Source organism: Tursiops truncatus, chromosome 10, assembly GCF_011762595.2.
Source record: "Tursiops truncatus isolate mTurTru1 chromosome 10, mTurTru1.mat.Y, whole genome shotgun sequence".
Lineage (NCBI taxonomy): Eukaryota > Metazoa > Chordata > Mammalia > Artiodactyla > Delphinidae > Tursiops > Tursiops truncatus.
In genome coordinates, this window is record NC_047043.1 from 50,342,603 (window position 1) to 50,357,876 (window position 15,274).

The window sequence follows — 15,274 nt, forward strand, 5'->3', positions numbered from 1 at the left end:
GGAAACCACTCCAGGTATTTCAATCAGGAAGGGATTTGATATGGGAATTAGGTGCTTATAGCATCACTGGTCTGGCGGAAGGCCAGAACAGAAGGCCCCCTTAGACTTTTTCATGCAAGGACACACCACTGCAGGTATCCTTGATCCAAGTGTCGGGATGCTGCCGGCGCTGCGGCCACAACAGCCTCTCCTGCCAACGCAGGGGGACAGAGGCCCCAGAACAACGAGTCTGGCCACTGCACCTGCCTCTAAATACTCACATCCCCTTGACCCTGTCCGCCAGCAGCACCAGCAGAAGGAATCTGGTCCCCGCCTCAGCTTCCAACTCTCAAACAAATGCACTGAGGAAACCGTCATGCATTTAGAAACCTCCCTGTGAGAATGCCTGCAACGTGGACTTGCGTTGGTAGGTTTCCAATCCGGAGGGTGGGTGGAAGGTCAAGAGCGCCAGGCCCAGTACTTCATCTCCCCAGTCACCATTCCTCCTGTCCTAAAACAAGGCACTCTTCGACAAAGAAAGCACCACCAAAACCCTTTTCTGTCTAAACTTAAATTTCAAACCGTGCTGAGAGAGTTGAAATATCGTTCTCCTAACGGGGAAATCAAGATCCTAACTCACTTTGTTATGGAAGAATATTTCATTTTCACATTTAGTGGGTCCCAGCCCCAGCCCCAGCCGAATAAAATTTTGAGATCACTGCATCTGATAACAGAGCCAACCACAATTCTCTTGTAACACACATATTAAATACACGCTGCTCTTCTGAGCTCTATTCTGTTGAGAATGAAACAGACTAAGCTTGAAAATGCATTCATTTTCCAGGTATCTGTAAGTTGTTTTATGGTAAGCCAGAAACAGCGGAGGGGAGTGTCACATTGTGATTTATGGTAAGAAATATATATTTGCTTTTTTGTCCCTATTTCCAACACAGAGTTCCTAAAACCCTGGGAATTTCCTAAGAGATGAAAGCTTTAAAGTGTCTTTTGTTATGTTAAGGAATGACTTTTGCAAAGCCCCTAAGGATGGGAGATGGTTGCCAGTGGAGCCAACCCCAGTTATTAGAGGGTTGGAGCTTTCAGTCCTACCCCTGACCTCCGGGGAGGGGAGAGGGCCTGGAGGGTAATTTAATCAACCATGCCTATGTAATGAAGCCTCCTTAAAAACCCTAAAGAACAGGGTTCAGAGAGCTTCACGGTTGGTGGGGAGAGTGGTGCACTCGGAGAGGGCAGGAGGGCATGGAAGCTCCGAGCTCCTTCCCACAGACCTTGCTGTATGCATCTCTTCCTTCTGTTCCTGAATTACATCCTTTTGTAACAAACTAGTAGATGTTTCTCTGAGTTCTGTGAGCCACCCTAGCGAATTAATCAAGCCTGAGGAAGAGGACATGGGAACCTCCAATCCACAGCCGGCTGGTCAGAAGCACAGGTGACAACCTGGATATGTGACTGGCGTCTGAAGTTGATGGGGTGCTCAGTCTTGCAGGACTGAAGCCCTTCACCTGTGAGATCTGACACTCCTTCCAGGTGGACAGTATCAGAATTGAGTTGAATTGTAGGATACCCAGTCTATGTCTGATGGGAATTGGATTGAGTTAATTGCTTGATGGCATTAAAAAATATATATACATTAGGATGTGGTATGTTTTATACCCTAATTTATGCTCCTAAAGACCTAATATGATCAAAACAATAAGCCAGAAGAAAATATTTGGCTAAAGCACCACAATAACTACAATTCCTAGTCTCCCAATGATCACATAGTAACTACATTCTCCACATCAAAAGGGATAAGAAACCTTCTCATAAGGAATTTCACTTCATTCCTTCTTGGGTTATTTTTCCAAATTGTACAAAAGGGAGGCAATGGAAACATTTTCCTTTTTCTGACAAGAAAACTACTGGGTGGCTATGGCTAGCTTCTTCAACTGTTAGGACAAGAAAAAAAAAAAAGTGACAAAGCACAATGGCCTAAAATAAAAATAGTGTCCAACCAACACGAGCTGTTTGGGTTGTGAGAATCATCTACCAGAGCTGTCACTGGAAAAAATGAAGGACGTCTTTGCAAAAGAGCTCTAATCCTTCCTTCTCAGAAAACATTCACACCCGCATCACACCCCATAAGCCTCTCACTGCTGCAAGAGAGTACCAGAGAATACCTCCTATCACTCTGACAAAAGGAGTAAGAGCAAAAACGACAATCAGAAATTAATGATTGTTCCTAACTTAAAAGCTCTCCCTAGTTCTTCTCCTTCAAAGTATTTTTTAAAAGTTGAACTTGGGAGCTAGTTATTTCATCTGGACAATGATATACTATCTTCTGCCAATGCTCTTGACTGGCAAAGCAAAGTGGGCAATAATTTTATGTAAAAAGAACAGACTAACCCTTTCAAACTTCAGGGTTAGAAAAAGCATCCACAGGAAAGGCAGCACGTACACTAGGAAGGACTCAGAATAGGGAAGATCAGCAGCCCTAATAATAATCTTATCAGGTTACTAAGTAGACATTTCTCCAAAGACATACAGACAGCCAACAGGCACGTGAAAAGATGCTCAACGTCACTAATTATTAGAGAAACGCAAATCAAAACTACAATGAGGTATCACCTCACACCAGTCAGAATGGCCATCATCAAAAACTACAAACAATAGGGCTTCCCTGGTGGCGCAGTGGTTGAGAGTCCGCCTGCCGATGCAGGGGACAAGGGTTCGTGCCCCGGTCTGGGAGGATCCCACATGCCGCAGAGCGGCTGGGCCCGTGAGCCATGGCCGCTGAGCCTGCGCGTCCGGAGGCTGTGCTCCGCAACGGGAGAGGCCACAAGAGTGAGAGGCCCGTGTACCGCAAAAAAAAAAAAAAAAAAAACTACAAACAATAAATGCTGGAGAGAGCACGGAGAAAAGGGAACCCTCCTACGCTGTTGGTGGGAATGTAAATCGGGGCAGCCACTATTGGGAATAGTAAGGAGGGTCCTCAGAAAACTAAAATTAGAGCTACCATAGGAACCAGCAATCCCAATCCTGGGCATATATCTAGACACAACTCTGATTCAAAAAAATACATGCACCCCTATGTTCACAGCCCCACTATTCACAATAGCCAGGACATGGAAGCAACCTAAATGTCCATCAACAGATGAATGGATAAAGATGTGGTACATATATACAATGGAATACTACTCGGCCATATAAAGGAACGAAATAATGCCATATGCAGCAACATGGATGCAACCAGAGACTATCATACTAAGTGAAGCAAATCAGAAAGCGAAAGACAAACACCATATGACATCACTTATGTGTGGAATCTAAAATATGACACAAGTGAACCTATCTATGAAACAGAAACAGATTCACAGACATAGAGAAGAGACTTGTACTTGCCAAGGGGGTGGGGGGTTAGGGGAGGGATAGAGTGGGAGGTTGGGGTCAGCAGATGTAAGCTTTTATGTATGGAATGGATAAACAACAAGGTCCTACTGTACAGCACAGGGAACTGTATTCAATATCCTGTGATAAACCATAATGGAAGAGAATATTTAATAATTATATATATGTGTAACTAAATCACTTTGCTGTACAGTACAAATGAACACATTATAAATCAACTACACTTAAGTAAATAAATAATCATTTTTTTTAAAAAAAGCTTATTAGGTGACAGCCTCTGTTAGGGTTTCCCCGTGATGCTGCTGGGGATGAGGATCTAAACAGTTATTTCTAAAGATCTAAGAACTTCTCTTTTAATTTCTTTCTAGAGCAAGATTTAGGTATGTGTATTATGGTGTGAACTCCCAAAGGTTCTTTTCCAACAGAATGGAGGTGATTGGAATTCTCAACCCCTTAGCAGCTAAGCACGACCTCCTCAAACGTGACCCCACCCGAGGCTCTCAAAAAAACTACCTGACAGCAAGCTCCAACATCTTCTCAGTTGCCAACTTACCTTGCGAGGCACCCACACGTCAGCTACAAGTGTTTTCCCCCTGAAACTCGGTGTACAGGCAGAGGCAGATACCTTTCAAAATCTCACATCCCCTATCGTTTCATACCCTGCAAAGTCACCTTACAGATGCTGATGAAATACTTGCAGGCAGGCCGATCCTGCCTCTGGAAGACCTGAGCCCTCAAGCGGCCCTCGGAGAATAGAATCACGTGAAGCTTGGATAACCAAGACCATTTGACTGAAGAAGCTGCCTTGGGACTTGCAACCTTACAAAATAGATTTTGCTGCACAATTTTCAGGCTAAAGTGATTTCAATTCAAATGAAGAACCACCTCTAACACATGGTTAAAGTAGGTCCCAGCCCAGTTCACGAGATCCTGTCAACAGGACACGTGCAACCAAGAAAGAGAAATTCACTCATGACGCCCGGGGAAATTGACAAAATGCAGGCTGCATTTGGCTTCCCTCCAGCTGCCACTTAGAGGCGCAGTTAGTCACGGAGATTGCGTGGGCAGATGACTGGGTCCAGGGAGCCTGTGGGGGCCTGGCTAGCCCCGAAGGTCTGCAGGGCTGCTCCTCCCTGGACCTGGGCTAGTGCAACGCCTAGAAGAGTCCCAGCCACTGCCCCTGGGCTGGCCCGGTTGTGTAGCATGCAGGGATCAAGCATAGGAGGAAGGAGCTCATATTATTAGCACAACCACACGAAGAAGCCAATATTGAGGGGAGCGACATAATATATTGTAACCACTCCCATCATGTCAACAGGCATCACGTTAGTGGGCGTGTTAGTTTCTCCCACATGACGTGAAAACGACTCCCATTTCAGTGAAAATGGAAGATTCCGCATCAGTTGGATCACCGTTCGCCCACGGCAGCTGCCAGGCACAAGAGCAGGAGCGCCAGGCGTGCACGGAGCTGATTTTGTCTCCCTGGGCGATGCTTCCATTTTATAATTTGTCTCCTCTTAAAACCCAGCGGTGAGCAAGTTACAAATATAATTACTCTACTTCTGAACAAGCGCTAACACAAGCCATGAAAGGTGCGAAGAGAGGCTGGCGAGCTTACCTCTGGCTCTGGCGGGCAGGTTTGTTCATCCTCCACGGAGTTGGGTAAAATGGCCCAGGTTATGCTGGCGCTGGCCGATGGCAAAGAGCCCAGTGTCCCATTTTTCAGCTGCTCTGTGGAGTGTGACTTAGGCCCGTGCCATCCCAGGATGCTTTCTGAAATAAAGACCTAGAATGATGCCAAGTATTTTCCAAATCCAACATTTAGAGCTCAAGAAATAGCCATACCATGCTGTTGAAGAAACCCGACTTGAAGTGGGTCCAATTTTAAGTGGACCATAGAGGATTTAAGCTGATTCAGTGGATTTAAGTGTAGATTCAGGTCACCTATTTATAAACGAGTTTCTGCGTAATGACCATAGGCTGTGTCTCTCCCTGTCCCTGGACAAAAACAATTCGCATGTGCCGTACTTCCTTGAGGGTGTTTTTCTTATTTTTTTTTAACTTTTCAAAAATACTTATAAATATTTACAATAAAAAACAAAAGTCAAATTGGGTATGGGCTGCTTGAAATGCAGTCTGAATGCCCATTGACATGATGACCACAGCTGAGAAAAGACGCCTGTGGTGTGATCACGTCACGTGTGATCGGCCATTAGATGTGGCCGAAGTCCATTCGGGTGGCAGAAGTCAGGAAGCCACATCATGGACAGACATGGGTATGGAGGATGGATGCGGTCATGCCATTCTAGCTACCATATTGCTGTTAATAAAGCTTTTTTCTTTTTTTTTTTAATTTGGCCACGCCACATGGCTTTTGGGATCTGTTTCCCAACCAGGGATCAAACCCGGGCCCTTAGCAGTGAACATGCAGAGTCCTAATCACTGGACCACCAGGGATTCCTTATAAAGCATTTTAAAAATTTTCCCTCAACCCTTGGGAACAGCAAAAAAAACTTTCTAATACTGATCTTTCCAAGAGTAATGGGTTATTACAGAATAGTTGTATATATTCTTGCTAAGGGGGACAGGAGTGATCAGAGGTAGATTTCTTTACCCTGCAGCAATTCTGCCATTAGAAAAAAAATAGGCTTCAAACTCAGCTGAATCTGGAGCTTCTGTTCTCAGCCTGAGCACAGGAGTGAGTGATGAAGGAAAGGTGACCTCAAGTGCAGACAACCTCACGTGAACTAGAACTCAGCCGCCCTTCAGCACCTCAGATGCTGCCTGGCATCTCCTCATTCTCTCCCACTGCTCACAACGCTCAAGTGAGGCTGTTTTTTTTTTTTCTTCCCATTCTTCAAAGGGACGAGAGTCTTTGTGTGTGCTGTCTCCCTGCTCAGACTGCCAGCCTCTAGTTCCTCTACCTGGGGGAGGAGATCTCCTGAGTAAATCCAGGGGTCTGCTCAACGATCACGCGCTCAGAAAGGCCCCGGGGGACTTCGCTGGCCAAAGCAGCACCCCAGAGGCACCCCCTGTCCCAGCTGTCGGTTTACTGTCTTACGGCTCTTAGCACTCTCTGAACTCACCCTGTACATTCGTTTATTGTCTGCCTTCCTCTTCTCCCTAGAACACTAGCTCCTTAAAAACAGGGACAATACTGCCCTTGCTCACTGCTGTATCCCCAGAACCTAGAACAGGGTCTGGCAAGGAGTGTGAGCTCCTTAAATCTGTGCTGAATGAATGGATGACCATTAAGACTTTCAGAGATGGTCAATTTCAAGAAGAGTGTATGTTTCAAAAAGTCTGTATGTCCATGGTGGAGAAGGGCAGGGGACAAAGTGGGGAAAAGGGGGTGGGGGGAAGAGTTATTTACTGGGTATAGAGGTTCAGTTTTGCAAGATGAAAAGGGTTCTGCAAGATGAAAAGGGTTCTGGAGATTGTACAATAATATGAATGTATTTAACACTACTGAGTTGTATACTTAAAAATGGTTAGGACCCCCAATTTTTTTTTGAATTTTGTTTTTTTATACAGCAGGTTCTTACTAATCATCCATTTTATACACATCAGTGTATAACTGTCAATCCTAATCTCCCAATTCATCACACCACCACCTCCACGCCCCACTGCATTCCCCCATTGGTGTCCATACGTTTGTTTTCTACATCTGTGTCTCAATTTCTGCCCTGCAAACCGATTCATCTGTACAATTTTTCTAGGTTACACATACATGCGTTAATATACGATATTTGTTTTTCTCCTTCTGGCTTACTTCACTCTGTATGACAGTCTCTAGATCCATCCATGTCTCTACAAATGACCCAATTTCATTCCTTTTTATGGCTGAGTAATATTCCATTGTATATATGTACCACATCTTCTTTATCCATTTGTCTGTTGATGGGCATTTAGGCTGCTTCCATGACCTGGCTATTGTAAATAGTGCTGCAATGAACATTGGGGTGCATGTATCCTTCTGATTTATGGTTTTCTCTGGGTATATGCCCAGTAGTGGGATTGCTGGGTCATATGGTAAATCTATTTTTAGTTTCCTAAGGAACCTCCATACTGTTCTCCATAGTGGCTGTATCAATTTACATTCCCACCAACAGGGCAAGAGGGTTCCCTTTTCTCCACACCCTCTCCAGCATTTGTTGTTGGTAGATTTTCTGATGATGCCCATTCTAACTGGTGTGAGGTGATACCTCATTGTAGTTTTGATTTGCATTTCTCTAATAATTAGTGATGTTGAGCAGCTTTTCATGTGCTTCTTGGCCATCTGTATATCTTCTTTGGAGAAATGTCTATTTAGGTCTTCTGCCCATTTTTGGATTGGGTTGTTTGTATTTTTAATATTGAGCTGCATGAGCTGTTTATATATTTTGGAGATTAATCCTTTGTCTGTTGATTCGTTTGCAAATATCTTCTCCCATTTTGAGGGTTGTCTTTTCGTCCTGTTTATGGTTTCCTTTGCTGTGCAAAAGCTTTTAAGTTTCATTAGGTCCCATTTGTTTATTTTTGTTTTTATTTCCATTACTCTAGGAGGTGGACCAAAAAAGATCTTGCTGTGATTTATGTCAAAGAGTGTTCTGCCTATGTTTTCCTCTAAGAGTTTTATTGTGTCCGGTCTTACATGTAGGTCTTGAATCCATTTTGCGTTCATTTTTGTGTATGGTGTTAGGGAGTGTTCTAATTTCATTCTTTTACATGTAGCTGTCCAGTTTTCCCAGCACCACTTATTGAAGAGATTGCCTTTTCTCCATTGTATACCCTTGCCTCCTTTGTCATAGATTAGTTGACCATAGGTGTGTGGGTTTATCTCTGGGCTTTCTACCTTGTTCCACCAATCTATGTTTCTGTTTTTGTGCCAGTACCATATGGTCTTGATTACTGTAGTATAGTCTGAAGTCAGGGAGTCTGATTCCTCCAGCTCCGTTTCTTTCCCTCAAGACTGCTTTGGCTATTCGGGGTCTTTTGTGTCTCCATACAAATTTTAAGATTTTTTATTCTAGTTCTGTAAAAAAAGGCCAATGGTAATTTGATAGGGATTGCATTGAATCTCTAGATTGCTTTGTGTAGTATAGTCATTTTCACAATATTGATTCTTCTAATACAAGAACATGGTATATCTCTCCATCTGTTGGTATCATCTTTAATTTCTTTCATCAGTGTCTTATAGTTTTCTGCATACAGGTTTTTTGTTTCCCTAGGTAGGTTTATTCCTAGGTATTTTATTCTTTTTGTTGCAATGGTAAATGGGAGTGTTTCCTTAATTTCTCTTTCAGATTTTTCATCACTAGTGTATAGGAATGCAAGAGATTTCTGTGCATTTATTTTGTATCCTGTAACTTTACCAAATTAATTGATTAGCTCTAGTAGTTTTCTGGTGGCATCTTTAGGATTCTCTATGTCATCTGCCTATCAGATGTCACCTGTATCAATGTCATCTGCAAACAGTGACAGTTTTACTTCTTCTTTTCCAGTTTGTATTCCTTTTATTTCTTTTTCTTCTCTGATTGCCGTGGCTGGGACTTCCAAAACTATGTTGAATAACAGTAGTGAGAGTGGACATCCTTGACTTGTTCCTGATCTTAGAGGAAATGCTTTCAGTTTTTCACCATTGAGAATGATGTTTGCTGTGGGTTTATCGTATATGGCCTTTATTATGCTGAGGTAGGTTCCCTCTATGCCCACTTTCTGGAGAGTCTTTATCATAAACGGGTGTTGAATTTTGTCAAAAGCTTTTTCTGCATCTATTGAGATGATCATATGGTTTTTCTTCTTCAAGTTGTTAATATGGTGTATCACATTGATTTATTTGCGTATATTGAAGAATCCTTGCATCCCTGGGATAAATCCCACTTGATCATGGTGTATGATCCTTTTAATGTGTTGTTCAATTCTGTTTGCTAGTATTTTGTTGAGGATTTCTGCATCTATATTCATGAGTGATATTGGTCTGTAATATTCTTTTTTTGTAGTATCTTTGTCTGGTTTTGGTATCAGAGTGATGGTGGCCTCACAGAATGAGTTTGGGAGTGTTCCTTTCTCTGCAACTTTTTGGAAGAGTTTGAGAAGGATGGGTGTTAGCTCTTCTCTAAATGTTTGATAGAATTCACCTGTGAAGCCATCTGGTCCTGGACTTTTGTTTGTTGGAAGATGTTTAATCACAGTTTCAATTTCATTACTTGTGACTGGTCTGTTCGTTTTTTCTATTTCTTCCTGGTTCAGTCTTGGAAAGTTACACCTTTCTAAGAATTTGTCCATTTCTTCCAGGTTGTCCATTTTATTGGCATATAGTTGCTTGTAGTAGTCCCTTATGATGCTTTGTATTTCTGAGGTGTCCACTGTAACTTCTCCTTTTTCATTTCTAATTTTACTGATTTGAGTCCTCTCCCTCTTTTTCTTGATGAGTCTGGCTAATGATTTATCAATTTTGTTTACCTCCTCAAAGGACCAGCTTTGTTTACCTCCTCAAAGAACCAGTTTTATTGATCGTTGCTATTGTTGTATTGTTTCTATTTCATTTATTTCTGCTCTGATAGTCCTGATTTCTTTCCTTCTGCTAACTTTGGGTTTTGTTTGTTCTTCTTTCTCTAACTCCTTTAGGTGTAAGATTAGATTGTTTATTTGAGATTTTTCTTGTTTTTGAGGTAGGCTTTTATAGCTATAAACTTCCCTCTTAGAAATGCTTTTGCTGCATCCCATAGGTTTTGGAACATTGTGTTTTCATTGTCATTTGTCTTTAGGTATTTTTTGATTTCCTCTTTGATTTCCTCAGTGATCTCTTGGTTATTTAATAATGTATTGTTTAGTCTCCATGTGTTTGTGTTTTTTACATTTTTTTCCTTGTAATTGATTTCTAATCTCATAGCACTGTTTTCAGAAAACATGCTTGATATGATTTCAATTTTCTTAAATTTACTGAGGCTTGATTTGTGACCCAAGATATGAGCTATCCTGGAGAATATTCTGTGCGCACTTAAGAAGAAAGTGTAATCTGCTGTTTTTGGATGGAATGTCCTATAAATATCAATTAAATCTATCTGGTCTATTGTGTCATTTAAAGCTTCTGTTTCCTTATTAATTTTCTGTTTGGATGATCTGTCCATTGGTGTAAGTGAGGTGTTAAAGTCCCCCACTATTATTGTGTTACTGTCGATTTCCTCTTTTACAGCTGTTAGCAGTTGCCTTATGTATTGAAGTGCTCCTATGTTGGGTGCATATATATTTATAATTGTTATATCTTCTTCTTGGATTGATCCCTTGATCATTATGTAGTGTCCTTCCTTGTCTCTTGTAACATTCTTTATTTTAAAGTCTATTTTATCTGATATGAGTATTGCTACTCCAGCTTTCTTTTGATTTCCATTTGCATGGAATATCTTTTTCCATCCCCCCACTTTCAGTCTGCACGTGTCCCTAGGTCTGAAGTGGGTCTCTTGTAGACGGCACATATATGGGTCTTGTTTTTGTATCCACTCAGCAAGCCTGTGTCTTTTGGTTGGAGCATTAACCCATTCACGTTTGAGGTAATTATCGATATGTATGTTCCTATAACCATTTTCTTAATTGTTTTGTGTTTGTTTTTGTAAGTCCTTTTCTTCTCTTGTGTTTCCCACTTAAGGAAGTTCCTTTAGCATTTCTTGTAGAGCTGGTTTGGTGGTGCTGGATTCTCTTAGCTTTTGCTTGTCCTATAAAGCTTTTGATTTCTCCATCGAATCTGAATGAGATCCTTGCTGGGTAGAGTAATCTTGGTTGTAGCTTCTTCCCTTTCAGCACTTTAAGTATTTTCTCTTGCTGCTTTCAATAATTTTTCTTGTCCTTAATTTTTTTCAATTTGATTACTACGTGTCTTGGCATGTTTCTCCTTGGGTTTATCCTGTATGGGACTCTCTGTACTTCCTGTACTTTGGTGGCTATTTCCTTTCCCATGTTAGAGAAGTTTTTGACTATAATCTCTTCAAATATTTTCTCGAGTCCTTTCTCTCTCTCTTCTCCTTCTGGGACCCCTATAATGCGAATGTTGTTGTGTTTAATGTTGTCGCAGATGTCTCTTAGGCTGTCTTCATTTCTTTTCATTCTTTTTTCTTTATTCTGTTCCGTGGCAGTGAATTCTACCATTCTGTCTTCCAGGTCACTTATCCGTTCTTCTGTCTCAGTTATTCTGCTATTGATTCCTTCTAGTGTAGTTTCATTTCAGTTATTGTATTGTTCATCTCTGTTTGTTTGTTCTTTAATTCTTCTAGACCTTTGTGAAACATTTCTTGCATCTTCTCGATCTTTGCCTCCATTCTTTTTCCGAGGTCCTGGATCATCTTCACTATCATTATTCTGAATTCTTTTTCTGGAAGGTTGCCTATCTCCACTTCATTTAGTTGTTTTTCTGGGGTTTTATCTTGTTCCTTCATCTGGTACATAGCCCTCTGCCTTTTCATCTTGTCTATCTTTCTGTGAATGTCGTTTTTGTATCACAGGCTACAGGATTGTAGTTCTTCTTGCTTCTGCTGTCTGCCCTCTGGTGGATGAGGCTATCTAAGAGGCTTGTGCCAGTTTCCTGATGGGAGGGACTGGTGGTGGGTAGAGTTGGCTGTTGCTCTGGTGGGCAGAGCTCAGTAAAACTTTAATCCTCTTGTCTGCTGATAGGTGGGGTGGGTCCCCTCCCTGTTGGTTGTTTGGCTGAGGTGACCCAACACTGGAGCCTACCTGGGCTCTTTGGTGGGGCTAATGGTGGACTCTGGGAGGGCTCTCGCCAAGGAGTACTTCCCAGAACTTCTGCTGCCAGTGTCCTTGTCTTCATGGTGAGACAGAGCCACCCCCCCGCCTCTGCAGGAGACCCTCCAACACTAACAGGTAGGCCTGGTTCAACCTCTATGGGGTTACTGCTCCTTCCCCTGGGTCCCGATACATACACTACTTTGTGTGTGCCCTCCAAGAGTGGAGTCTCTGTTTCCTCAAGTCCTGTCGAAGTTCTGCAATCAAATCCTGCTAGCCTTCAAAGTCTGATTCTCTGGGAATTCCTCTTCCCATTGCCAGACCCTCTGGTTCAGAAGCCTGACATGGGGCTCAGAACCTTCTATCCAGTGGGTGGACTTCTGTGGTATAAGTGTTCTCCAGTTTGTGAGTCACCCACCCGGCAGTTATGGGACTTGATTTTATTGTGATTGCGCCCCTCCTACCATCCATTTTGTCTTCTCCTTTGTCTTTGGATGTGGGGTATCTTTTTTAGTGAGTTCCAGTGTCTTCCTGTCGATGATTGTTCAGCAGTTAGTTGTGATTCCAGTGTTCTCGCAAGAGGGAGTGAGAGCACATCCTTCTACTCTACCATCTTGAACCAATCCAAATTTTTTTAATTTGTATTTTTACCACAACTTTTTTTTTTTAATGGCAAAAAGGCATCCATATATCAGTCCTTGATGTCATTTTTAAAAAGTTAGAAACTCACAACACTAAAATCAAAGGCTGAAGGATGAGCTAAGGACAGGTTTATGAAGAATCCCCATAAATAATAAGGTGGATGGGGTTGGACTAAGAAAACCAACCCAGGGTTCCAAGACCCAGAATCTTCCCTAAGAAAGGTGGAAAGATACTTCTTACCTGTCCTGTTGACCAACTCCTCCTCAGAGACCTGAAGTTGGATTCATATCTTAAATACTGGACAGCTGTCTCATAAATACAGGGGTACTACTTTCTTTTCATTTTATTTTATTATGCAAGTAGTAAATGTCCTCTAGAATAATTAGGAAAACTTAAAAAAGCACTAAGGGAAAAAATGAAATCTGCTCTCCTAGGCAATCAGGACAATGTTCCGTCCATCACTCCCATACCTTAACTCTGTCCCTCCCTCCCCTCCACGCCACCATCATTCAGAGATGATAACCAGGAGACAGACAACAGGGCAGGAAGTAGAGTCTGGCCTGCTTGTGATACACAGCATCCTGAGACAAAGACCAGGACAGGAAGGGTGGGGGTAGCAATGCATGCTGGTTAATGCGGTTTTCTGTACATTCTATGGAGTCAGAGCATCAAAGAACCAGTGAGGGAGGACAGGAGAGAAGACCGCCTCAGACCAGTCTAGCTGCTCTAATTACCAGCCACTGCTTTGGGAGTCTGGATAGAGCTGCCTCATGTGAGGATAAAGGAGGAAAATTCTAATACAGAGTGAATGAAAACGAGTGTATAAATCAATCACTTCCAGCCTCAAGACCAGTAGTGAGCACCCCCACACCCTCATTTTCTTTCCTTCTCTCAGCCCCTGCCCCTCCCAAAGCCGAAGCCAAAGCAAAGGCTTTGAAGGCCAAGAAAGCAGTGCTGAAAGGCGTCCACGGCCACAAAAAAAAAGAAGATCCGGATGTCACCCGCCTTCCAACGGCCCAAAACACTACAGCTCAGGAGGCAGCCCAAATATCCCAGGAAGGGCACCCCTAGGAGACGCAAGCTTGACCACTATGCCATCATCAAGTTCCCCCTCACCACCGAGTCAGCCATGAAGAAAACATAAGACAACAACACACTGGTGTTCACTGTGGATGCCAAGGCCAACATGCACCAGATTAAACAGGCTGTGAAGAAGCTCTATGACACTGACGTGGCTAAGGTGAACACCCTGATCAGGCCTGATGGAGAGAAGAAGGCATATGTTCGACTGGCTCCTGACTATGATGCTTTGGATGTTGCCAACAAAACTGGGATCATCTAAACTGAGTCCAGCTGGCTAATTTTAAATTTAAAAGTTTTCACTAGTTAAAAAAAAAAAAAAAAAGGACCATATAGTGCTTGGGAAAAGAAACAGTATCCTCAGAAGGATACTCAGAAGGCTTATAGGAACAATATATCTCTGAAATTTCTAACATAAGGTGTCAGAGAAAACATCAGGAGAGGTGTATCCTTGCAACAATACAAAATAAAGTAGCCAATATGAAACGAGAACAGAGAGCCAGAAGAAGAAAACAGACTGAGGTGAAGAAGGAGATAGAGGCAGAAAGGAATTATTATAAGGAAACAAAGTCAACATTAGCAGAATTAAGGTTAATACCGAAACGAGGAAAAAGTAGAATCTACAATGTAGAAAGTCGAGTAAGTAGTGTGTCAAGAAGATGAAGTTCTACCAGTGAGCAGCTGCAAAGGGCACAAGCCCAGCAATGAGACAGAACATAAGACAGAAGATACACAACAGAGACCCTAAAGTAAAGAGATCAGATCAGTGGGACAGAAACAATAAACAGTGACAGAAGTAAAGAAACACAGCCCGAGCGGAAGAGAGGGCTGTGGGTTCTGCTGAAAACAGCCCACCTCAGTCCAGCAAAACCAATAGGAAAAGACTCACATCTAGACACAGCTTGGCGATATTTTCTTAGGCTTTTCCTCACTGAAATTTCAAACACATACAAAACTAGAGTAGTATAATGACTGCCTGGCTCATGAAGTTTGGCAACATTTTTTAATTAAAAAAAATCATGAGAAAAAATTTTCCAAGCATTTAGGCAGAAAAGTTAGACCTGCCCTAAAGGAAAAAAGAAATCAAGCTAGTCTTGGATTTTGCTGCAACACTAAACACCAGAAGGTGAGTAGATGAAGAGACTAATGCAAATAAAAGTCTACAGATTTGAAGGTGGGTGCGCGCTGGGGGGATGATGCTTATCTTCAGACAAATTATCTTTCCTCTGCCAAAAAGAGTCAGCATTTATTGAGCTCTTGCTAGGTGCCAAGGACTACCATATAAAATTTATGTGCGTGAACTCATCTAATCCTAATGACGACCCATGGGTAGGTCCTATTGTTATGTCCACTTGACAGGTAAAGAAACAAAAAGGCACAAGAGCTGGTAAGTGTCAGGGTACAAGGGAGATGAAAACCCAGGCCACCTGGCTCCAGAGCCCAGACTCTTAAA

At 42.3% G+C, this 15,274-nt stretch overlaps 1 protein-coding gene, 1 long non-coding RNA gene and 1 pseudogene across 14 annotated transcripts in view; 2 read left to right on the forward strand and 1 right to left on the reverse strand.

Moving 5' to 3' along the window:
* LOC141279752 (uncharacterized) lies at nt 1–3,878 on the forward strand. Of its 2 annotated transcripts, none has more exons than XR_012334536.1 (4): nt 1–14; nt 287–406; nt 824–888; nt 3,753–3,878. It is a non-coding gene; the product is annotated as an uncharacterized lncRNA (long non-coding RNA). The 2 variants fall into 2 exon arrangements; XR_012334535.1 differs by lacking the exon at nt 3,753–3,878 and adding an exon at nt 1,324–1,409.
* Nucleotides 1–15,274, reverse strand: part of OSBPL10 (oxysterol binding protein like 10) — a 376,374-nt gene that overhangs the window by 60,932 nt on the left and 300,168 nt on the right. For all 12 annotated transcript variants that reach the window (XM_073810946.1, XM_073810944.1, XM_033864521.2 and 9 more), the window contains one exon: nt 5,003–5,157. In XM_073810946.1, the coding sequence (XP_073667047.1) occupies nt 5,003–5,157 (155 nt within the window). The remainder of the gene's footprint in view (nt 1–5,002; nt 5,158–15,274) is intronic.
* Nucleotides 5,540–14,091, forward strand: LOC117313722 (large ribosomal subunit protein uL23-like; annotated as a pseudogene).